Here is a 20,149-nt window from a genome sequence, read left to right on the forward strand (position 1 = left end):
AAAACTTTAAACGGTTTGCAATAATCTGTGAAGTTGCTCAAATCGCAATGTTTCGTTGCTTGCAAGTGCTGCAGACACGTAATGGATTTTGTAAATCAGCTGACATTGTTATATGCAATATAAAAGTTCGCAGGAACTTTTGGATTATAACAAATGCGAGAGCATGAGACGACTTGTTCATGGTTTTTTTGGCTCGTTGACATTCTACTGTCTTCATAGCCACATGTATACAGCTGCGTAGCTAACGGCATGCAAACTCTTTTGCTAACTTTGCTGTTCTTTTGGACATATCGATTTTCCTGAATCAATGGAATATTTTAAGAATAATCGAATAGCACTAAAGGCATATGCCCCCAAAAAAGTGTTAAAGTTAAATCTTCACTAACAAAATGTAGCACTCTTGACTTATGAATTGCTACGCAACTATAAGAACTAAAATAAACACTTGTAATGAATGAATGCTCGTACAAAAATGGATGGACTGAGACTCTTTTAGTCTATGTTCTTGTCACATTTCTCTTGGACAAGCTTTTGGTATTCGCTTTCCCCAGCTTGGATCAAGTTCTTCGCGGCATCAAATGTTGTCAAGCGGATGCTGCTCGCAAAGAAAAGGGAGAACATTTATCATAAAATCGCAGCTTTGGTTTACCTGCTGTTTGGAAGGTTCTTCAGTGCATTGGGAACAAAGCCGCGATACAGACCAAGCACTCCATCTCGCTCAATGATTCCTAGGAAAGCAAAGAAGATAGAACTCTTGTCGAAACAAAGAGATGGAAATTAACTCACCTGGAAACGCTTCCAGAACGCTGCCAAACGGCGTTCCTTTCATCTGCATTTGCCTGCGAACTGTGTCCAGGGGGTAGCACAACAAAGTCGCAACAGTTGCCGACGCGATCGCCGTCACAAATGACGACTGTGGCTTCTTACGGAAGTCCTCCGGCAATGTTTTCTTCATCCTACAAGAAAAATGGTAGAATTTAATAGAAGAAAAAAGAAAAGTTTGATCCTTACAAGTCGAAGACGCAAAAGTTCACTGCTATGTAAGGCGCAATACTCATGAGCGACGGGCCAAGTCCCTTGTAAAACGATCCCAGACCCTCTTCACGGAGCATTTCCAGAGCGACCTGAAAGAAAGCTTTAATCAGCATATGAAAACTTCATAATAAAGATAAAACCTGGGTCATGGACTTCGCCACTGGATCAACTGCTAGCCTCAGCCTCAAAACGTCCAAAGGATATGTAACCTGTATAAACAACGATAAGGGGGGAAGAAGAAGAATAAGAAAATAGAAATCAAAGGAAGACCACAGAGACCTTCCATCAAAATGCAGCACCAACCAGAGTGGAAGTCATGCCTGCACATCCTCCCGCAGCTAGTCGTCCTAGAACAGAGAGCTCATGGTCGGTGCCTTTAAACAATTTCTACAATGAGAAAATGTAAGAGTCCCAAAAGCCTCTGCTCTTTGAAAGCTTACCTTGTAAGTTTCATATGCAAAAAGCTGCATTGCGCTGTATGGTATCACGCGTATCACCTGTGACAAACAAAAACATGCAAGCCTCGCATGAAAAAGAATGCATTTAAGAGTTATTGTACCTGAGGAAGATTTCCTTTCCAATAGCCTTTCAAGCCTTCGTCCTGACCGATCTTCACAATGGCCTGTAAAAACATCACAAAGTTGAGAGAACATTACAAGAGGAAAAAAAAAGCGCTCTACCTCTATGAACCCAGTGGCCTTCTTTGCACCTTCTTCCCCTACCTTTAAACCCTGTACCTGTTCAACAAAACAAAGAAATAGACATTAGAACGCTATTCTCTTTGACTGACTGTCAAGTACTTACTTGCATAAGAAGCTTGACTCGATCCAGCGGAGCTGTGACTGACTTTGCTGTAGCTCCAGCCAACGCTCCAGCGAAAAAGAGGGCCAAATCTCTGGGAACGAAGTGCATGAACGCCACGGGATGCGTGAGAAGCTGCGCAAACCGGGGATTCCCCTCCACAGCGGCCACATTTGCCACATTCTTCGCGAAACTCATTGCCCCAAAGAAAATCCTCGACCGGTGCTGTGATTCCTCTTCTTCTTCGGATTTGTGGCGAGAATCCAGCGCCTCACTCACCGGTTTCTTCTCCTTGAGCGAGATGTTGTTGAGCATCCATCGTGGGCGCCGCTCCCACGCCTTGACGAGCACTGTGGCGCCATTCTCCTGTGCCATAGCCCAAATATTTTCCCTCCACCATAAACCCTAGCTCCCCATCTCCACGTGGACGATGATGTGGCAATCCAAAACCCTAAACTTGACAGTGACGTGGCAAAACAAGCCTAAAACATACCGGTTAAAAAAAGTAAAAAAATGGATCATTTTAAGGCAGCTGACACGTGGCATTTGGTGAGAGAATTTTTGTTTGAATAGCTCCTCCAACAGCAGGGAGCTCTAGGGTATCGCCGGCAATGGCGATATTTTGCGCTCGGCGGAGGCGCTTGGTCGATCTAGTCGCGAGCGCTTGGAGCTGGGGATCTCACCGCGGCATTGCGAATGGGCATCACCTCTTCCGGAGCAGCGGCAGGCCGACGATCGTTCACAAGCGCGGAGCTGACATTCTTCACGATCCGTGGTATAACAAGGTAATGTGTGACGATCTGACCGATTTCTCTCGGAGTCTGGCGCGAATCGAGGATTTCTCACACCAGCCGCCATTGCGTGTACAGGGGACTGCTTTGCCGCCAACAGAAAGGGACAGGCTGGGACTCCGCGGACTTCTTCCACCGCGTGTGATGACCCCTCAACAGCAGATTGACCGTTTTAGTGAGTGATCTTTCGAACAAACTAGCTTGGAAAAGTTCTTACGCGGTCCTATCTTACCAGTGAGCGATTTTAAGTCTTTGGAAAGAACCACCAGAGATGGCCCCAGAGATATGTCCGCATTGGCGAAGTGGAGAATTCTTAACAGGCTTCATGACCGCAACGAAACTCTGTATTACAAAGTAAGCACTCTATCGTCAACATTAAGACCAGGAGCTCATTTTTTTGGATTTCTCTTTTCTTTTTCTTAAGATTCTCATTGACAACATCAAGAACTTTGCTCCCATTATTTACACTCCTACAGTTGGTCTCGTGTGCCAGAACTACAGTGGTCTTTTCAGACGTCCGCGAGGCATGTATTTTAGCTCCGCAGATCGGGGTGAGATGGTTTCAATGATCTATAACTGGCCCGCGGAAGACGTAAGTGACAAAAATTCTCGAAGGACGTGACTGACGCATGGGATTTTTGTTTCAAAGGTGGACATAATTGTGGTGACCGATGGAAGTCGGATTTTGGGGCTCGGTGACCTTGGCGTTCAAGGCATAGGGATTCCAATTGGAAAACTTGACTTGTATGTTGCTGCCGCTGGATTCAACCCGCAACGAGTAAGTCAATGTAGCTCTTTTAAAGTTTTTGTCCTCACACTCTGTAATGTGCTATAGGTTCTTCCTGTAATGATCGATGTCGGGACAAACAATAAAAAATTGTTAGATGATCCTTTGTGTAAGTTAGTTACTCGGTGATCGTGCTTACATAAGTCATACTTTGTCACAGATCTGGGGTTGCAACAGCCTAGGCTCGAAGGAGAAGATTACTTAGCTGTAATCGACGAGTTCATGGAAGGTGTTTTCACACGCTGGCCACATGTAATCGTGCAGGTAATCATATTTTTGTATTTCTATCCTTTTATTGCGATCATGCTGTATGTGGTGGCAGTTTGAAGATTTCCAGTCCAAATGGGCCTTCAAGCTTTTACAGCGGTATCGAAATCATTACCGGATGTTTAACGATGATGTCCAGGTACGTTGAAGAAACTAGAAATTTTTTCTCCTAAACTTGATGTTTCACCCAGGGTACCGCTGGTGTTGCTCTCGCTGGACTCTTTGGAGCTGTGAGAGCTCAAGGAAAGCCACTGTCTGAACTTGCTAATGCAAAAATTGTCGTCGTTGGAGCTGGGAGGTTAAAATCTGTGCTATGTATATATTTATTTCATATTCTAAAACGTTTCCTTTTCTTGTGACTGCAGTGCCGGACTAGGCGTTCTTCACATGACAAGGAAGGCAATTGGACAAATCCTTGGGGATAAGTCCAAGGCTACCCGAAACTTGTACATTTTAGACAAACTGGTCGGTGCGGTTTTAAAAGTTTGAGCTGGTTTTACGTACTCTGTGATGGGGCAGGGTTTGGTAACAAAAGAACGCGCTGATGCTGACGTTGATCCAGATGCAAAACCATTTGCTCGAAATACAAATGAAGGCTTGAGAGAAGGTGCAAGTCTTTTGGAAGTGGTACGTTGGGGCTCAGGAACATCGCTCTTTGTATGCTTACACATCTTATACAGGTAAAACAGGTTAAGCCAGATATGCTTGTTGGCTTGTCTGGAGTTGGAGGTATTTTCACCCCGGAGGTAAATCGCCATTCAAAAGACTTCTAAGTAAATGTGTTTCTTCCACAGGTTTTGCGAGAAATGAAAAATGCAGATTACAAAAGACCTGCAATTTTTCCAATGTCCAATCCTACAATGAACGGTAAGTTGTTATTACTCCGGCGACACGCATGCTAAGTAAGCTTTCCATTTTTTCAGCTGAATGCACAGCAGAAGAAGCATTTAAGCATGTGGGAGATCACATTATCTTTGCAAGTGGAAGTCCTTTTGATGACGTGAAACTTGGTAATCTTGTGTTTTACTGAATTTCTCAATAACCATCTCCGTGCAGAGAATGGGAAAATCGGTCATGTAAATCAAGGCAACAATATGTACCTTTTCCCAGGGTGTGTAAATTCTTCATGTGGTTTTCAACGCGTTTAAAACCGCTGTTTTCTATTAGAATTGGACTCGGCACGCTCCTCTGTGGAGCAAGAACAGTTACAGATCGAATGTTAAGCTCCGCCGCAGCAAGGTGAGTTCCATCGGTAATCAAACATTTGTCGATTTTGACGTTGTTCTGTTCATCAGGTTAGCGTCTTACATGGGTGAGGAGGACGTGAGCAACGGAAAGATCTATCCACCAATTTCAAGGTTAACTGCTTTTGTATTCTTCTCCAGGTGTGCTCATTTTACTTGCTTGTATCGATAGCATTCGCGACATATCCAAGGAAGTCGCGGTCGCTGTGCTTCGTGCTGCAGTTGAAGAAGACATTGTCGAAGGTTACAGAGATCTGTCCGCGAGAGAGCTTCAGCAAATGTCTGAGGTAAGTGCATTCTCTTTTGAGTGCCAACTGAACCGGCTAACTTTGGTATCACCAGGATCAAATCCGCGAGTACGTTGACCAATACATGTGGTCACCTCAGTATAGTCCACTCATCTATGAGGAGCGGTGAACAAGTTTTCAAGTTTCCGGCCTGTCTTACATCTCGAATGGATGAAGATGATGAGTAAGGATGGGCAAAAAGTCTGAACACCAGTACACAATAATCTACCGATGTTTGTTCCAACAGTTTCGCTTTGAAATTTGTTCCAGAGTTTCAAGCGTGTTAGTCTCCCCGAGAATCTGGGCCTACAAGCAGCAGACTTTTGGGACCCCTCCAAGTAGCGATTTGGAGGTACTCTACAATACAGGAGAAGATTTCTGACTTTTATTTCAGAGAATTGGAATTTAAGGCAAACAGATAGAACATATCTATCAATTGCACAGCTGGATTCGTACTGAGATGAGATGCCTGGACGCAGTCAAGAACGACAGATCAAACGAATGGTTGGTTTCATTCAAAAATCGCTCGTAAAAAGCTGGTGGTGGTACAAGAGCAGAGTAAGAAGAGATCAAAGTTTATGTATACTTATACGTGAGTGTCTGTTGTTCCAGGGACTCAAATTTCGACAGCGTCTGGAATGCGTACCGGGTATTTGTCAATGCAGTCCTCCCACGGCCCGTGGCTCGGCGGCTTGATGCTCCGCAACGCCCTCCACACGGCGCTGTTACACTTGAACCCACTCCCAAACGCAATCTGCCACACCCGGTCGCCCCGCTTCACCCGGCCTTTCGCCTCGAGGTACGCCAGCTCGTACCATATCGACGACGACGACGTGTTTCCAAATCTGTGCAGCGTCATCCTCGACGCCTCCACATGACGCTCCGTCAGCTGCAGGTTCTTCTCCAGCTCGTCGATCACGGCCCGGCCGCCGGCGTGGATGCAAAAGTGCTCGAACGCCAGCTTGAAGTCGGGTATGTAAGTCTTGAACCGGTTCTTACGCTTGGTGAGCTTCCGCAGGACGAGCACCACGAAGAAGATGATCTGCTCGGACAGCGGCAGTACCAGCGGGCCCAGCGTCGTGATGTTGGTCTTGAGAGCGTCCCCGGCGATGGCCATGAGCTCCTTGGACAGCGAGACTCCCATCTTTCCATCGCCATCTTGCTCCTGGTAAACACATCCATAGCACTTATCGTCGGCTCCCTTGTGCGTTCTTACAGTGTGGACGAGCTCGTACTTCGCTCGGTGCCTCTTGGCGCGGCGATTCGTGAGCAGCAGCGCGGCGCCACCCATCCGGAAGAGGCAGTTCGGGATGAGCATGCTGCGCTGGTTGCCGGAGTACCAGTTCTGGGTGATGTTCTCGGTGCTCACCACCAGCGCGTACGTTCTCCGCTCCACCTGGAGGATGTCCCTGGCCAGATCCACAGCGATGACGCCGGCGCTACAGCCCATCCCGCCGAGGTTGTAGCTCTTGATGTTCCCTCGCATCTTGTAGCGATTGATGATCATGGCTGACAGGGAAGGCGTGGGATTGAAGAGGCTGCAATTGACGACGAGCACGCCGATGTCCTTGGGCCGGATCCCGGTGCGCTGGAGGAGCTCGTCCACGGCTCCAAACATCACCTCCTCGGCCTCGAGGCGGGCAGTGGCCATACACGCGCGCGAGGGGAGCTCGTGCAGCGCCGCCGGGAGGTACGTCTCCTCGCCCAGCCCGGCGCGCGAGAGGATCTTGCGCTGGAAGTCGAGGCTGCGATCGTCGAAGTGGCCCGAGAGGCGCGAGTGCTCCATGAAGCGCTGGAACTTGACCTCGAGGTGGGGGGGCGGGAGGTAGCAGGAGAAGTCGAGGAGGAAGACGGGGCGGGGGCGGGAGATGGCGTAGGCGGTGGCGGCGAAGACGAGCAATGCGGAGCAGAGGAGGACGCTGAGGAGATTGAGCTGGAGGTGGCGGCAGAGGTGGAGGATCTGGTCGGGGCCGAGGCGAGTGGCCTCGAGGAGGACGGCGAGGAGGAGCGGGACGAGGAGGAGAGTGAGGAGGTGAGTGATGAGGTAGTGGTAGCCCAGCTTCACGTACTTGAGATTGACGCCCTGGAGGAAATCGGGGAGGCGGCGAGCGCTGCTACTAGTGCTTTGGATCTGGAGCTCCACAGCCATGGTATGGTGCTCGTCCCTCCCTTCTCTCCCCCTCTTTTCTTCTTTTTCTCTCTCTTTCTCTCTCCCTCTCTCTCTCTTCTCTCTTCGCGAGCGAATAAGAGCCCTAGGGGAGCATATTCGCGGAAATATAGTGATGCTGGCGTGGCACGTGACGTGGCAAAAGTGAAAGTGATTTCTTTCTTTGATTTTCTTCTTTGATTTATTCTTGAGCTCTGGAGCACTATCTGAAGTTCCAAACTGTTTCTTTTAGTTTTTAGATCTAGCATTGCTCCTCTTCTCGAGGTCCTGATGCTTCTTAGTTGGGCATCACAAGCTTTTGCGAAAGTTGGGCACCACAAGATTTAAAACATGCGAAAGTTCTCTTTTTTCTTTTCTTCTTTCATTTCTTGTGCTCTGGAGCATTATCTAAAATTCCAGCCATTCATTTTTTTTTCTACGAGATAATCTTTAGATGAGAGTTATCCTTTATTTTTCTTTGATTTCTTCTTTGATTTCTTGAGCTCTGGGGCACTATCTAAAGTTCCAACCATTTTTCTTAGAGCTCGTGCTAGGAGATGAGCTTGCACAGGCGTGGTCTCGAGCAAAACTGGCGACCATTTAATCTGACAGCCGACACGATGCTAGCGGTGAGTGTCGCCCACACAACAGCGTTGAAGAGCTGGCCTGGATCTTTCTCCACTGCAGATCGAAGCGACACAATCTGAGGCGGCGGCAAACAAGTGGAAGCACTTTTACCTCTTCTCAGGGATAAAGCCGAGCACACGAAAAACAGTAGTATCAAACTTGTGGCAAGCGGCATGCACTGCAAGCGCAAAAGCGACGCGAAACTCTCAGTACAAGACCAACAAGCAAAACAGTGGTCCTTAACTGTGATCGCTTCGTGCAGCCCAAAGGGGAAAGGAGACGGCTTTCCACGCGTAACAACATAGTGTCCAGCGACAAGGTCCATCGCGTCCTGGAAGAAAAAAGGAAGCAACAAGGAAGCTGGAAGAAAATTGAGGCTTTGTACCTGTCGAGCACCGTCCTTGAAATTGTTGAGGTAGTAGCGGGTCAGAGCGCTGATTCCGTCTTGTATAAAGCCCGAAATTGTCCGCCTTCCGTGTCTACAAAAGCCAGCGTCCAAAAGTTAGCGATCTAGCACACGAGAAAGTAAAAGAAAACAATCTTTCACAGTGGCGATTCACCGGACAAAGTCTCCTTTTAGAGCTGGTGTTCCCGTGTACTGCATCACCGTGATCGGCCCATACTGTTTCACGTGAAAGGGATTAGACAAGGAGGAAACAAAGAAAGGAAAGATTATTACAATGGTTGAAGTGCTTCTCAAGGCAAGGATGATGATCGATTTTTTCTTGCAGCTTGAAAAACCCGATCTTTTGCAGTTGCGCTTCCAACGCTCTTCTTGCTATCAAGCTCTGAAACGATAGAAGACCACATTTTCTACTTGAGCTTCATCGGAACATTAAGAACTTGCCTGTGTTACGTTCACACGATCCAAACAGTCGATACAATTTGTCCTCACAACTCCATTCTGGGCTTGCACAACTTTACGTTCACTATTAACTAGATAAAACCTGGACAATATTCTTATATTTGAAATGGTATGAGCAATAATCGTTTTTATACCCTTGCTGCATCAGTTGTTCTGCTATTTGATCATGAAGAGTAGACAGTTTATCGAAGTGGATTTGACCGCAGACACGATGGAAGTCAAACGGCACATATCTGAAAGTTTCAGCTGAATCATCTGAACATATATCCTGCGCAAACATACATACTTCAATTTCTCGTTTTCCAGTTTGATCATTGCATTTTTGTATGCCACGCTCAGCACTCCTTCCAATCCTTGCTACGAGACGAAAATGAAAGGGGACGAAATAAGGGACGAAAATGAAATCAGGGAGTTGCTTCGTGCGAAGGAATTCGACTAGTTACCTGATTAATAAGATCAACAGCCAAAACAGATCCATACTTCTCACAGAGATCTTGAAAGTGTCGCTCGACCACCTTAGGCTGAGGCACCAAAGCGAATAAGTTTATCAAAGTTTTAGCTGTACCGTTTGGGATGGATAGACAGTGCTAAGTACAGGTTTGTAAGTAAGATCCACGATTTGTTCCCAGAGTAGAGGGATTGAGCCCCTGACCTGCAAAAAACATCCCGAGTGAGAAAAAAAAAAACACAGGAACAATAAAATATCGTATACCAGTACGTAGGATGCTAGATAGCCATCTAGTTCTAGCATTTGCTCGGTTTCAACAAAATTTGCAACATTCCCTTGAAGGTCGGCGCCTCGTCTCCACATCCGAGTGCCTGAAGCTCATTTATCAGGAAAAGAACAAAAGTAATGAATAGCTCACCAATGCGATCTACAGCTCGCCTTGAAATCAGAGAAAGAGTAATAAATCTATCGTTTACCAGGATCTGTTTAGACTGAAAGCGTGGTTTATCGTCAAGGAACAATGTCATGCAATATGTACTTGTCTCAAAGGATATTTCCTTGTATCAATGGTAAACTGTAGGATTCTAACTGCATTAAGACAAACTGTGAGTAAGCATCGCGGGGAAATAGAGGAAATTGCTCTTACATTGGCCTCCGTCAGAAACTTCAGCATTTCGCGGTTCCACAGGAATTTTGGATCAGCCTACAGAGTAGAAAAATGTCAGTATCAATTTCCATAAATACATATAAGCACCTGCTGCCAGAGCGTCTGGCTTCTTTGCACTTTTGATGGATCATGAGATATCTGAGTACTGCGTAGCGTTGTGTACTACGTTATGTTCTCTACGTCAAAGAAAAATAGCTTACTTCCGTGTTAGATCGACTTCATAAGAGAAGTAGAGGCCCGGCGTGGTCTCGGCAATTTTTAGAAGACGCAAGTACTGATACTCATCCTTCTTCTGCTAGCAGATCGAAAAACCTTTTAACAGGGCTCACTACTCCTGAATATTATAAGTTTCCTATGGTCTTCAAAACAAGGAGGTAAAACTTACTTCCTGGAAACTGAGATCGTCACGGACGACACAGTGTAGGAATCGTAAGGACGATGCTCTAAAAACTGGATGGCCTCGAGATTGTCCAACGCACTCTCTTCCAGTTATAACAAGAATATAGAGCCCTGCAATCGTTGTCATGGCACGCACGAGAAGAAAAAAATTTAAACCTGCCAAAAGTTTGATAGCTCCAGCAACACCATAGACTATCATAGTTTGCACAGATGTCTGATTTGTCGAAAGAGGTATCTCATCTGAAAATTAAAATAAAAAAAAAACAAGATCAGCTTGAACAAGGAAAGTTCCGAAGTCCCTTACTAATCAAAGACGGCGTTCCCGTCAACCGGTTTATTGACAGCAATGGACGTCCATCGAGTGGCCGGAAAACGAAGTGCTCGGGGAGCTCCCACAGTCGCAATTGCCCGCACAACCTCGGCAGTGGGATACATTTCTCGACTTCATCGAACTTCTCCATGGTCACTCAAAGAAACCGCACACAACGAGGAAAAAACGCAAGAGAAACAACCTCACCATGCGAAGAACCCTAGAACCCTACCGTTGCGTCCAGAAAATATTTCATTCCACCAGCTAGACCAGACCGTACAGGTTTACAATCCGTGTAGGAACTCCATCTGCATAAACGAAAAGTGTTAGCGAAGTAGAGAATGATAAAAGGGAGGAAAACTTACTTCAAAGTTCCGTGTAGAAGGCCTCACAAACTCAGTTCTTCGCGAAAGCGAGAGTAAAGGCGCTGTTTTATTGAACAAGTTCTAAAGTTCATAGCTTCGAAGGTTTAGGAAATATCTCTGGAGTAAACTTTTGAGCTGCGCTCATACTTCCCTTGATCTTCATTTTACCTCTGCGGGATGAAATAGAAACAAAAGTTCGAACACGAAAGAAAAACTAAGAGGACAACTTACCTGATAAATGCCATTTGAGGATTCATTTTCCCCATAGCCACGGCCATAAAATCCCCATCCACAAACGAAAACGTAGCGTCCGGTTTCTCCTCACACGGACCTGTGATAAAATCCATGTAGCTATCCTTGAAAAAAAGAAATAAAAAAGAGCTAGGCAAAATCCATACATACCTTTGCTAACCTTCGCATTTTTCAAATCCACAACGTAGCTCTCCTCGTCGATCCCGATTTTCTACGCTCGAATCAAGAAATCGAGAGCGACGACCGTCAATGGAGCACTAAAATCGCAATCGATCACTCACCTTGGGCGACACATTGATCTGATAGACCAATCCAATCTTCTTCTTGAGCTCCTCGCCGGCTCCCGTCTCCAAATGCTTCGCCATTTGATCCATGAGCTCGGCCGACCGGAGCTTCGATCCATCCGACACCGCCATGGAAGAAATCTCTCGCCTCGCTCGCGCGCTATCAATCGCTGAGCGAAATAAAAAACCCTAGCCCGTGTCTTTCAAAAAACTGCCTCGTGGAGCTTCCTTGAAATAGTAGCAAGCGTTCGGTGCCATGCTTAGCATCTAAACAGGATTGTTTATCACTAATCTAATCACGTCTTAGTGCCCGGCAACGAGCAGCATCTCGAGGTCCTCTAGCGAGCGTCCTTTCGTCTCCACGACGTTTCTCTTCACGAAAATCGCCGCGAAGAAGCAAACCACTGAGAAGAACGTGTAGAGAACCGATGCTCCAGTAGCGTTGATCAGCGGGAGAAAGAGCAATCCCACGAAAAAATGCGCTACCTGGAATCACAAACCATGACAGAAGTAAGCTAAAGAAGATCACACACGCTTTGTGCTTACCCAGTGAACGCACATCGCGAAAGCCATTGCTTTGCCTCTTATGCGAATGGGAATGATCTCCGGTAGTAGCAGCGCTGGAACTGGACCCGCTCCAGAAGCGAAGGAGAAAACATAGCTGCATGGATTCGATTCACAAGTCAGTGTCACGTAAAAACCAAAGTGATGAGTGCGCTTACAAGAGAGTTCCTATCAAAGTCGTCGTAGCACGAATTGGTTTTAAGAAACCAAAAGCTGCTACTGCTGCTTGCATTGCCATCGAGACAGCCTGAGAAAGAAAAACAAAGCCTTAGTCAATACTGACACGAAAAAAGTGAGCCCAGACCATTCCAGTGAAGCTCCACATCATGAGTTTGCGGCGTCCTAGCCTGTCCATCAAACCTGCTGCTACAAAGGACCCTGAAGATGAAATATCAAAGTCAGTTTTCTGCTACTAGAAAGTGAAAACCATACCAACTAGATTGACTGCTCCAACGGAGACCGTGGCAGCCAGATCCGAAGAGACTCCAGCACTCTTCAGCACGGTCGAAGAAAAGTAGAAAATGGCGTTGATACCAGAGAACTGCTGCAAAGCAAACAATCCTCCTCCCAGCAAAACAGCTGAAGTTCAAACATGGTCATGTAAACCACTGTCATGCAAACAATAAGTCATGTACCTCTCACGTAACGCCTATCCAGCAACTCTTTCCACGGAGCAATCATCTCTAAATCATCTGATTGTTCGCTCTGGACAAGCTCCGACATTGCTGCCTTAGCGTGAGCTGCTCCCCACAGCCGTTCAAGTTCGTGCTCTGCTTCATACCAGCGAGAATTCTGGAGAGGTTTAGTTGGTACAGAATAGACAAGGAAGAATCGAGTAAACTCACCTTAAACAGCCACCTCGGACTTTCGGCACAGAACTCCATTCCTAGTAGCAGTAAGGCAGCGGGAAGCGTAGAGATCCAGAAGCACGCTCTCCACCTGAAAGAAAGAAGCGAGCTGGTTTAACAAAATAAATTCGGCTAAAGCTTGTTACCAGTCCGGGGTGGAGCTTATGGGAAGACCAACTATAAGAGCTGCAAGGAGACCAATACATGTAGCAGTCTGAGGAAAGCTTCCAAAAGACCCTCGGACTTGAGTTGGCGAAACCTGAGCAAAACAAGCAAACGTCACTCATAGTTGGCCTGGCAAACAAGCTTACCTCCGAGACATAGAGCGCGAGAACTGGAGCACCAATGCCTAGACCGCATCCAACGAGCAGCCGACCAACAAGCATAGACGCGAGATTCCATGCCTTTGCACTGTAAAGTTCACAAAGCTATATGAAAAATTCGCGAGCTTTCTTTCACGTACCTGAGAATTGGACCGAGCACCATGGGAATAGCGCACAGTTGAAAAGCTCTCCGGCGCCCGAGACGATCCGCCACAGTGCCGCTGATTGCACATCCAGCAAAAGCGCCTATCAAGCATACACTCACAACAAAGCCTGCGAGCTCCAGGCATTCCAACTGAGACAACTTTGCACACAAGTACTCGTTCCAACATAAAAAATTCTAGCTAGCTACAATACAAAGAAGAAAGAACCACTACTACACACCTTGAGCGAGAGAGTTTTCACCAAAGCCAAGATCTCTGGAAATGTAAGGTAGAGGGATGTTCACGACCCTGGGATGAGAAGCCACGAAGAAGATAAATGAAAAGAGAGTCAAGAAAGAAGAAAGCTTTCCCTACCCAATGTGATAGCCAAACAAGGCCGAGATGATGAGCGCAACGCAGATGTGTGGCAGCGACAAATGCCATGGAACTGGCTGGTTTGCCTGCTCTTGATCTGGATCAAAACCATGCCGATAATCTCTCAAGCGCGCGCAAATCTTGGGAAAGCAAATTCTCTGACCTGCATTCGTTGCAACGATTCCATCCATCGAAGGAAGCTCTCGCGACGGCCGCTTGTACAGCGAGAAGGATCTCATCATCTTGTCTGGATCGCCGACGCATGGAATTCCGCTCGTGAGAAGATTAGAGCTGGGAACCGACAAAACCTATACCATGAGATCTCGATCGCGGCGCCAAATTCCTCACCGCGATGCCGCCATCGCTCCACCCGCATCGATGCCGCGCGCCCCAAGGGATTGCCGCCTCGATCACACAAGAAAACCGATGGCATTGGAGCTTAAGAAGCTCCAATCAAACGAACAAATCTCCTCCGTTGGATGCGTCTACGTGTCAGACATACGATGTGATGCCACATCCGACGGCCAGGCGTCGCCACGTGTCAACACGTACAGACTTCGCAGTGAAATGGGAAAAAGTGGAACCGTTTTTAAAGCTATTATCAAACCGGTAAAGATTTTAGGGTTTTTCGTTATTTTTTAGGGCTCTTCGCGCTAGGGATTTTGGGCAGCTCGGCGATGAAGCGCCCGGAGGAAGATGGCGCCATTGTCCCCGCCAAGCGCGCTAGAACAGAGCTAGAGGAGGTAAGCGGCAGCGACGGCAAGCAGATCCGGCACTTCAATGGCGTCCGCCGCACTTCCAGCCTCGAATCGCCGACGATGCTGCTCAGCGGCCACGCCGGGGCGATTTACACCATGAAATTCCACCCGCGCGGCGACGTGATCGCGTCGGGGAGCTTCGACAAGGATATTTTCCTCTGGCGCGTCACCGGCCCCTGCGAGAATTTCATGGTGCTCAAGGGCCACCGGAACGGCGTGCTAGACGTGCATTGGATGCTCGACGGCGGCCAGATCGTGTCCGCGAGCCCGGACAAGACGGTGAGGGCCTGGGACGCGGACACCGGGCGCCAGATCAAGAAGATGGCCGAGCACTCCTCCTTCGTCAATGCGTGTTGCCCGGTGAAGAAAGGCCCGCCTTTGCTCGTCAGCGGCTCCGACGATGGCACCGCCAAGCTCTGGGACCTCCGCCGCCGGGGCTGCATCCAGACGCTCCCAGACAAGTACCAAGTCACGGCAGTGGGCTTCTCCGAGGCGGCGGACAAGGTTTTCTCCGGAGGGATCGACAACGAAGTGAAAGTCTGGGATCTTCGCAAGAACGAGGTGGTGATGCATCTCCAGGGACACCTTGATACGATCACAGGGATGGAGCTCAGCCCGGATGGATCGTTCTTGCTCACGAACTCGATGGACTCGACGCTGAAGATCTGGGATCTTCGTCCCTACGCTCCACAGAACCGGTGCGTGAAGACTTTCACTGGGCACGTCCACACGGTGGAGCAGAATCTGCTCAAGTGTAGCTGGTCGCCGGATGGGAACAGGGTGACGTCCGGGAGCGGGGACCGTATGGTCTACATCTGGGATACGTCCAGCCGCCGGATCTTGTACAAGCTTCCGGGACACACGGGGTCTGTGAACGAGTCCGTGTTCCACCCGACGCAGCCGATCATCGGCTCGTGTAGCAGTGACAAGCAAATCTATCTTGGCGAGATTGAGCCGTGAGAGATCTTGGCAAGGCGATCCAGGTGCGTTGTCTCATTTTGTTTTAGAAGTTTTCTAACACTTTTCTCTGTGGTTTGTTTCCAGATTTCCAGCAAGGGTGAGCTCCTAGAGCAGTGAGAAAGTTTCAGATTTCCAGAAAGGTTGAGCTCCAAGTGTAGTGAGAAATTTTCTTTTTGCCTCTGTTGTAAAACTAACCTTCGTGCAATCTTTTGATTTAAAAGCTTATAGAACACAGCTACTTTCATTCACAGCTTCGAGATTACCATACTTGTTGCAGCAGCGGGTTTCACAACAGCAGCAACATCCTCTTTGGCAGCATTGGCTTGATGCTCACTTGGAGGAACATCGATTGCTGGACTACAATTGAAGAATCCCACAGGCTAGATGAAAAAATAAACAAGCAAAGCACATTGTCAATGGAATGTTTTAATCAAAGAAGTTGGTTTTCTTACCGCGAGCGAGAATCCAAGATGTTCCACAGGCATCACAGGCCAGTCTTCCAGCCTTGGTACGTGGATCACGCCGAAAGTGTACCTGGAAATCCACGAGAAAACCATGAAAGATCGTATCAAACCAAAGTGAGCCACTGACCATAGCACTATATCGGCCTGTTCCAGGTTCTTATCGCGCTTCGTCCATGTAGGCAGCCCCTCTCCAACTCGAGGATTCTGGTTTGGGAAGTCTCCGCCGGGATATCGCTCGTCGGGGCTGTAGCTGGTCACCCACAGGTTGTGGTGGAGAAACTTTGCTCGTCGGAGCATCATAGCGTTCTCGCCTACGAGGGGTAGGCAATTCGAGCCTGGAACAAGCTTGTAGCCCGTCAGCTGGCCCATTCTATTGAAACTTCGGGTGTTCCGGACCTTGGAAAATGAGAATCAAACTAGCACTTAGTTCTCCAGATGCAGCAGGAAGAACTTACAATCCAATGGCGAGCGGAGAGAGAGTTGCAGTCTCGCTGAGCCTGTAACTCAGACTTTAGCACAGTCTCGGTCGGGTAGAACGAGTTATTGTGAGGATTGTCCGAGCCTGCTTTCTCCGAGAGAACGTTAACTTCCACAACCTGAAAACAATCGCGGGGGAGAAACCAACAAGCGATGAATCGAATGAAGTAAGTACCTGGTTTGCTTGTTCTCCAGGGACGCAGTCGACAGCCATATTCATTCTGGCCACGAAAAAGTGCTGGTGAACTGGAGCATATAAACCAGGAGCTATAACAGTCCCGTATTTCCTGATTTCTCCAGCACGAAGTGCTCCCAGGCTGAGAATCCCCGTGAGCTTCACCTCAGCCTCTATTTTTCCATCCTGTACTAGCACGGAGTAACAAGCCGTCACTCCATTAACAAGTTCTTACCTGGTAGAAATGCCAGTAGAAGCCATATTCGTAGTTTGCAACTGTGCAAAGGAAAGACACAGTTAGCCTTCTCGATCGTCGAACTTCAGAGAGTCCCGAGCGCCAGTCCTGATGCTTCCAAAGAATCCCATAGTCTTCTTCGTGCATACAGATCGCATTCTCAATCTTCTCCACGCTGCCCCGGTAGTTTGTCAAAAACGCATCGAAGTACTTGATATGTCCCAAGCAATCGCAGCCCTTTTACGTAACATCAAACTTGATACGGTTCTGAGAAAACAAATAATAAGTTTACCAGCTTGAGTGAGTGCGCGTTCTTTCCAAGTCCGTCTTCTCCTGCGTCAAATGCGTTTTTTCTGTAGTGCGGCTCTAATGGATCTCCATACGGAACAACCATCTCCACAAAGCTCAGCCGATACGCGACGGACCTCCTTCCTCTGCTTCCATCATCATAAGCAACTGTATGAATCACAAGTCCTTCTCGCGGAGTAAATCCAATGCGAAAGTTCCACTGCACGCCAAAAGCACAATAAACAAAGACTGTCACAGTGGAATAAGATAAGTTTCACACATACCTTCTGCCACTCAACGTGGTATCCATCAACACGAAAGCTCGGACCATCTGGTTGCATGATCTTTAGCGGCTTCAAGTCACTTCTGAGCCCCCCTCGAATATGTGACGGCGTGTAGTTCCTCAGCGGATCCGGCGGAGGCAAAGGAACGAACTCGAGGTCCTCAAACTCGAGAATTCTCATGTGTTGGAGGTCCACAAGAATGTGTATGCCTTCGAGCGGTCGCGCATACCCATTCTCTATCGGACAGTCGCTCTCGGTTCTGCAAAATATCAGTGGCTTTGCAAGCCTTTTGCTTGGAGCATCCCGTTCGCCAAAGTACCCGACACACCTACAATGAATCACGTTTATTACATTGTCAAACTCTCCATAAAGATACATACCATGGGTCAACCATAACCAGATCCATGTTTTCTATACCTCTCTTTTTCACGGCTTCCACAAACGGCTTGTAAGCCTTAATGGCTGCCTCGCACAGAGCGTACTCTTCGGCATCCTGAGCAAAGAAAGCCAGTGATAAAAAAATTTCCAAAAATGCAAACTCTTACAAAAGCCGGCTGAACATCGGTCAATGTTTCACACGAGATAACTTTCCCTTTGCGATGTCCACCTCGAGTCAAAGCATGAACTTCCGTCAGCTCCACAATCCAGATGCTCGTCTCGTTGCTGGCGACATTGTAGACTGTAAGTTTTGCTTGTCTAGGAGGAAGCTGGAAAGGAATCAGGGGCAATCCCTTCGCAGTTGTACGCAAGCCTTGAGCCGGGTGATAAGGAGGAAAAAAGTGTGCGTCAGCCAGCGCGACCACATCTTTTTCGGGTTCATTCAAAACCACCTCAACAAATCTCATAGCATCACGAATCTGCAAGGAAGAAAGTTTATCACTACTACTAGCAGAGCAAACAAAGGAGCCACTCACTTCAGCAGATTTTCCAGCACCTCTCACAGTCTCGGTGGCGACTTTAATTTCAGCCGGGCTGAGCGGATCCAGAGGATGGCTCTGCTGTGCCTTGAGAAGCACCACCGCAGGAGCTGCAGCAACACGGCACAACAATTATGAGCTCGAATTATCTAGAATGACTTTCACGAGAAGTGTTCTTGGTACCTTTGATGGTGCTCACAGGCTCACTGACAGTCTCGACAGAAGCGTAGCTCTCTGGAGCACTCAAAGCGATGCTGGCTTCCTCGGCAGCAGCCCAGGAAGAAATCCCAGACACGACTTCCCCCCGAAGAGATGATCCCTGCTCCAACCTGGGGGCTGCTGATTGGCAACAAGTAGATCCAGCATTCGCCTTGGATACGTTCGCCATTCGACTATAGTCACCCGGAGGAGCTCGAACTGCATACAGGAAGGCGCCGTAGCTAACCCCGTCGGGGAGGAGCAGCGATAGAAATAGAGCGGTCCAAGCTTTTCCAACCACCAGGAGCGAATTTTCTACACTCCAATCACTCCCAGAGAATCTCTGCCCTGTTCCAAAGAATTCCAAGATGTTAGCACCAGCCTGAAGTGTATTCACGCATCTTACACACGCGAGCGCTAAAGAAAAGGAAAGAAAACTCTCGCGTCGTCGATCCTGCGACTAAGATGCCTTGCCTAATGCGTCCAACACAGTTCCTAGAGAAACCGACAGCTCGACTAACACGACATGTACGATTTCCTCCCAAATCTTCCCAAACCCCGTGGAAATCCCAGAGATTATGGAGGAATCGATCGGGAATCGATCGAAATGTGAGGCGCCGCTGATCGACCTAGCCAGGAAGCGCAAGAGATTCAGGAAATATGAGGATCGACACTCCAGAATCTGGTGCGCGATCATGCAGCGGATTACCTGATCGATCGATCGAAATGCCTGAACTCCACGATCGCGCTAGCGCCTTGGGGCCTCAAGCTCCATATATCATGGATAAGCTAAAAACCCTACAGCATGAGAGATTTTACCGATATTTTGGGGGCACACTCGTCCGTACCATCCTTTTGTTAATTCGATCCGTCCCTAAAAGTTTGGAGCTCTCTCTCTTTGATCCTGTGCTAGCTTTGGCTGAGGTGCCAGGTCTTTTCATAATCCATATGGATGCTGTTCGATGCCACATTGAAAGCCTTTTAGAATGCTTCTCGACACTGAAGATAGTTAAGTTAACAAAACATGAAATATGTGTTATTTACATATGTGTGGATATAGTTTTTTGTTTTCAATTGCACACAATCACATTTTATTTACACACTAGTAATTGCTCAGCAAATGCTAGGCAATTGGCAAAACTTTCAACCATTAACACCATTTCTATGCTTTTTAAAGCTCTAAACTCGTTCCAAAGTTGCTATGGAAAGGCTGCACTAGGATTAATTCCTCTGGCTCAAATTGCAATTTGAGCTTATCTTGCGAGGTTGTAATAGCTTCACCAGAGTAATGCTATAGTATTGTTAATTCCAAACTCTAAAGTGATGTGATGGAGCTGTATAATAGAGGCATCACATACCTTGTTGAAGGTATAGAAATTTAACATTTAAGAAATAAGATTCTTGATAGTACTTTTTGGCTGGATCGATGCAACTTATAAATTCAAGTCTATTGAAGTATTTCAGTGTAGATTATGTTCATTATATAGAAGTGTTGATTATGCAATATAAGATTACCTTGAAAAGGGGTTAAATACAAAGTTGTTCAGGTGAAGAGCACCTTGAGG

At 47.5% G+C, this 20,149-nt stretch overlaps 6 protein-coding genes and 2 pseudogenes across 11 annotated transcripts; 2 read left to right on the forward strand and 6 right to left on the reverse strand.

The window, feature by feature from the left end:
* Window positions 1-332: 332 nt before the first annotated feature.
* On the reverse strand, window positions 333-2,235 carry LOC9656473 (probable envelope ADP,ATP carrier protein, chloroplastic). The gene is made up of 10 exons (XM_002977818.2): window positions 1,840-2,235; window positions 1,716-1,772; window positions 1,595-1,657; window positions 1,476-1,532; window positions 1,339-1,422; window positions 1,176-1,244; window positions 1,012-1,124; window positions 787-956; window positions 650-728; window positions 333-595 (listed from the first exon to the last, which is right to left on the reverse strand). Exons 1-10 carry the CDS (start codon window positions 2,209-2,211, stop codon window positions 493-495), a joined length of 1,167 nt encoding a protein of 388 aa, XP_002977864.2. The 5' UTR covers window positions 2,212-2,235; the 3' UTR covers window positions 333-492.
* A 163-nt stretch (window positions 2,236-2,398) lies between these two features.
* Window positions 2,399-5,493, forward strand: LOC9657208 (NAD-dependent malic enzyme 59 kDa isoform, mitochondrial). Its single transcript, XM_002977664.2, has 19 exons — window positions 2,399-2,621; window positions 2,706-2,802; window positions 2,863-2,981; window positions 3,052-3,219; window positions 3,277-3,405; window positions 3,463-3,523; window positions 3,575-3,678; window positions 3,737-3,820; window positions 3,873-3,979; window positions 4,047-4,146; window positions 4,201-4,308; window positions 4,362-4,427; window positions 4,476-4,548; window positions 4,605-4,691; window positions 4,738-4,792; window positions 4,849-4,920; window positions 4,977-5,039; window positions 5,098-5,212; window positions 5,268-5,493. Exons 1-19 carry the CDS (start codon window positions 2,448-2,450, stop codon window positions 5,340-5,342), a joined length of 1,857 nt encoding a protein of 618 aa, XP_002977710.1. The 5' UTR covers window positions 2,399-2,447; the 3' UTR covers window positions 5,343-5,493.
* A 212-nt stretch (window positions 5,494-5,705) lies between these two features.
* On the reverse strand, window positions 5,706-7,477 carry LOC9656474 (3-ketoacyl-CoA synthase 4). Its single transcript, XM_002977819.2, has one exon. It carries the CDS (start codon window positions 7,359-7,361, stop codon window positions 5,829-5,831), a length of 1,533 nt encoding a protein of 510 aa, XP_002977865.1. The 5' UTR covers window positions 7,362-7,477; the 3' UTR covers window positions 5,706-5,828.
* A 124-nt stretch (window positions 7,478-7,601) lies between these two features.
* Window positions 7,602-10,899, reverse strand: LOC9657209 (annotated as a pseudogene).
* A 175-nt stretch (window positions 10,900-11,074) lies between these two features.
* On the reverse strand, window positions 11,075-11,764 carry LOC9657519 (non-specific lipid-transfer protein). The gene is made up of 4 exons (XM_002977821.2): window positions 11,573-11,764; window positions 11,442-11,502; window positions 11,271-11,370; window positions 11,075-11,209 (listed from the first exon to the last, which is right to left on the reverse strand). Exons 1-4 carry the CDS (start codon window positions 11,705-11,707, stop codon window positions 11,128-11,130), a joined length of 378 nt encoding a protein of 125 aa, XP_002977867.1. The 5' UTR covers window positions 11,708-11,764; the 3' UTR covers window positions 11,075-11,127.
* A 10-nt stretch (window positions 11,765-11,774) lies between these two features.
* On the reverse strand, window positions 11,775-14,285 carry LOC9657520 (probable plastidic glucose transporter 2). Of its 2 annotated transcripts, none has more exons than XM_024682581.1 (14): window positions 14,177-14,285; window positions 13,992-14,119; window positions 13,829-13,925; window positions 13,695-13,762; window positions 13,451-13,583; window positions 13,299-13,398; window positions 13,134-13,246; window positions 12,985-13,078; window positions 12,775-12,931; window positions 12,572-12,718; window positions 12,444-12,517; window positions 12,298-12,386; window positions 12,122-12,236; window positions 11,775-12,061 (listed from the first exon to the last, which is right to left on the reverse strand). In XM_024682581.1, the coding sequence occupies exons 1-14, from the start codon at window positions 14,188-14,190 to the stop codon at window positions 11,879-11,881; spliced, it is 1,512 nt and encodes a 503-aa protein (XP_024538349.1). In that variant the 5' UTR covers window positions 14,191-14,285; the 3' UTR covers window positions 11,775-11,878. The 2 variants fall into 2 exon arrangements, with proteins under 2 accessions (XP_024538349.1, XP_024538350.1); XM_024682582.1 differs by having other exon boundaries at window positions 11,777-12,061; window positions 13,992-14,075; window positions 14,143-14,282.
* Window positions 14,286-14,467: 182 nt separating this feature from the next.
* On the forward strand, window positions 14,468-15,794 carry LOC112349071 (annotated as a pseudogene).
* On the reverse strand, window positions 15,729-19,371 carry LOC9657521 (copper methylamine oxidase). 5 transcript variants are annotated; one of them, XM_024682754.1, is made up of 13 exons: window positions 19,294-19,370; window positions 18,570-19,213; window positions 18,384-18,496; window positions 18,015-18,326; window positions 17,850-17,962; window positions 17,470-17,797; window positions 17,190-17,405; window positions 16,898-17,134; window positions 16,663-16,848; window positions 16,466-16,606; window positions 16,138-16,406; window positions 15,999-16,080; window positions 15,729-15,926 (listed from the first exon to the last, which is right to left on the reverse strand). In XM_024682754.1, the coding sequence occupies exons 2-13, from the start codon at window positions 18,772-18,774 to the stop codon at window positions 15,792-15,794; spliced, it is 2,337 nt and encodes a 778-aa protein (XP_024538522.1). In that variant the 5' UTR covers window positions 18,775-19,213; window positions 19,294-19,370; the 3' UTR covers window positions 15,729-15,791. The 5 variants fall into 5 exon arrangements, with proteins under 5 accessions (XP_024538522.1, XP_024538521.1, XP_024538520.1 ...); XM_024682753.1 differs by having other exon boundaries at window positions 15,732-15,926; window positions 15,999-16,406; window positions 18,570-18,932; window positions 18,995-19,213; window positions 19,294-19,371; XM_024682752.1 differs by having other exon boundaries at window positions 15,732-15,926; window positions 15,999-16,406; window positions 18,570-18,932; window positions 18,991-19,213; window positions 19,294-19,371.
* Between the last annotated feature and the right edge of the window lie 778 nt (window positions 19,372-20,149).

The sequence above is a fragment of the Selaginella moellendorffii genome, unplaced genomic scaffold (assembly GCF_000143415.4).
Source record: "Selaginella moellendorffii unplaced genomic scaffold, v1.0 SELMOscaffold_35, whole genome shotgun sequence".
NCBI lineage: Eukaryota > Viridiplantae > Streptophyta > Lycopodiopsida > Selaginellales > Selaginellaceae > Selaginella > Selaginella moellendorffii.

What these genes read in the sequence shown, in the direction of transcription:
- LOC9656474 (XM_002977819.2), bottom strand. Translation starts at nt 7,361, where the DNA reads ATGGCTGTGGAGCTCCAGATCCAAAGCACTAGTAGCAGCGCTCGCCGC.
- LOC9657519 (XM_002977821.2), bottom strand. Translation starts at nt 11,707, where the DNA reads ATGGCGGTGTCGGATGGATCGAAGCTCCGGTCGGCCGAGCTCATGGAT. An exon ending in AAATGCGAAGGTTAGCAAAG is followed by an intron (nt 11,371 to 11,441) that starts GTATGTATGGAT and finishes ATTTTATCACAG; the next exon opens with GTCCGTGTGAGGAGAAACCG. An exon ending in CCTCAAATGGCATTTATCAG is followed by an intron (nt 11,210 to 11,270) that starts GTAAGTTGTCCT and finishes TTCATCCCGCAG; the next exon opens with AGGTAAAATGAAGATCAAGG.
- LOC9657208 (XM_002977664.2), top strand. Translation starts at nt 2,448, where the DNA reads ATGGCGATATTTTGCGCTCGGCGGAGGCGCTTGGTCGATCTAGTCGCG. An exon ending in ACGAAACTCTGTATTACAAA is followed by an intron (nt 2,982 to 3,051) that starts GTAAGCACTCTA and finishes CTTTTTCTTAAG; the next exon opens with ATTCTCATTGACAACATCAA. An exon ending in CTGGATTCAACCCGCAACGA is followed by an intron (nt 3,406 to 3,462) that starts GTAAGTCAATGT and finishes AATGTGCTATAG; the next exon opens with GTTCTTCCTGTAATGATCGA.
- LOC9657521 (XM_002977823.2), bottom strand. Translation starts at nt 18,774, where the DNA reads ATGGCGAACGTATCCAAGGCGAATGCTGGATCTACTTGTTGCCAATCA. An exon ending in GCCTGTGAGCACCATCAAAG is followed by an intron (nt 18,497 to 18,569) that starts GTACCAAGAACA and finishes GTGTTGCTGCAG; the next exon opens with CTCCTGCGGTGGTGCTTCTC. An exon ending in ACGCGCACTCACTCAAGCTG is followed by an intron (nt 17,135 to 17,189) that starts GTAAACTTATTA and finishes GTTACGTAAAAG; the next exon opens with GGCTGCGATTGCTTGGGACA.
- LOC9657520 (XM_024682581.1), bottom strand. An exon ending in TCGCGCTCTATGTCTCGGAG is followed by an intron (nt 13,247 to 13,298) that starts GTAAGCTTGTTT and finishes TGTTTTGCTCAG; the next exon opens with GTTTCGCCAACTCAAGTCCG. An exon ending in GTCCGAGGTGGCTGTTTAAG is followed by an intron (nt 12,932 to 12,984) that starts GTGAGTTTACTC and finishes AAACCTCTCCAG; the next exon opens with AATTCTCGCTGGTATGAAGC.
- LOC9656473 (XM_002977818.2), bottom strand. Translation starts at nt 2,211, where the DNA reads ATGGCACAGGAGAATGGCGCCACAGTGCTCGTCAAGGCGTGGGAGCGG. An exon ending in CAGGCATGACTTCCACTCTG is followed by an intron (nt 1,245 to 1,338) that starts GTTGGTGCTGCA and finishes TTGTTTATACAG; the next exon opens with GTTACATATCCTTTGGACGT. An exon ending in AAGAACCTTCCAAACAGCAG is followed by an intron (nt 596 to 649) that starts GTAAACCAAAGC and finishes CTTTGCGAGCAG; the next exon opens with CATCCGCTTGACAACATTTG.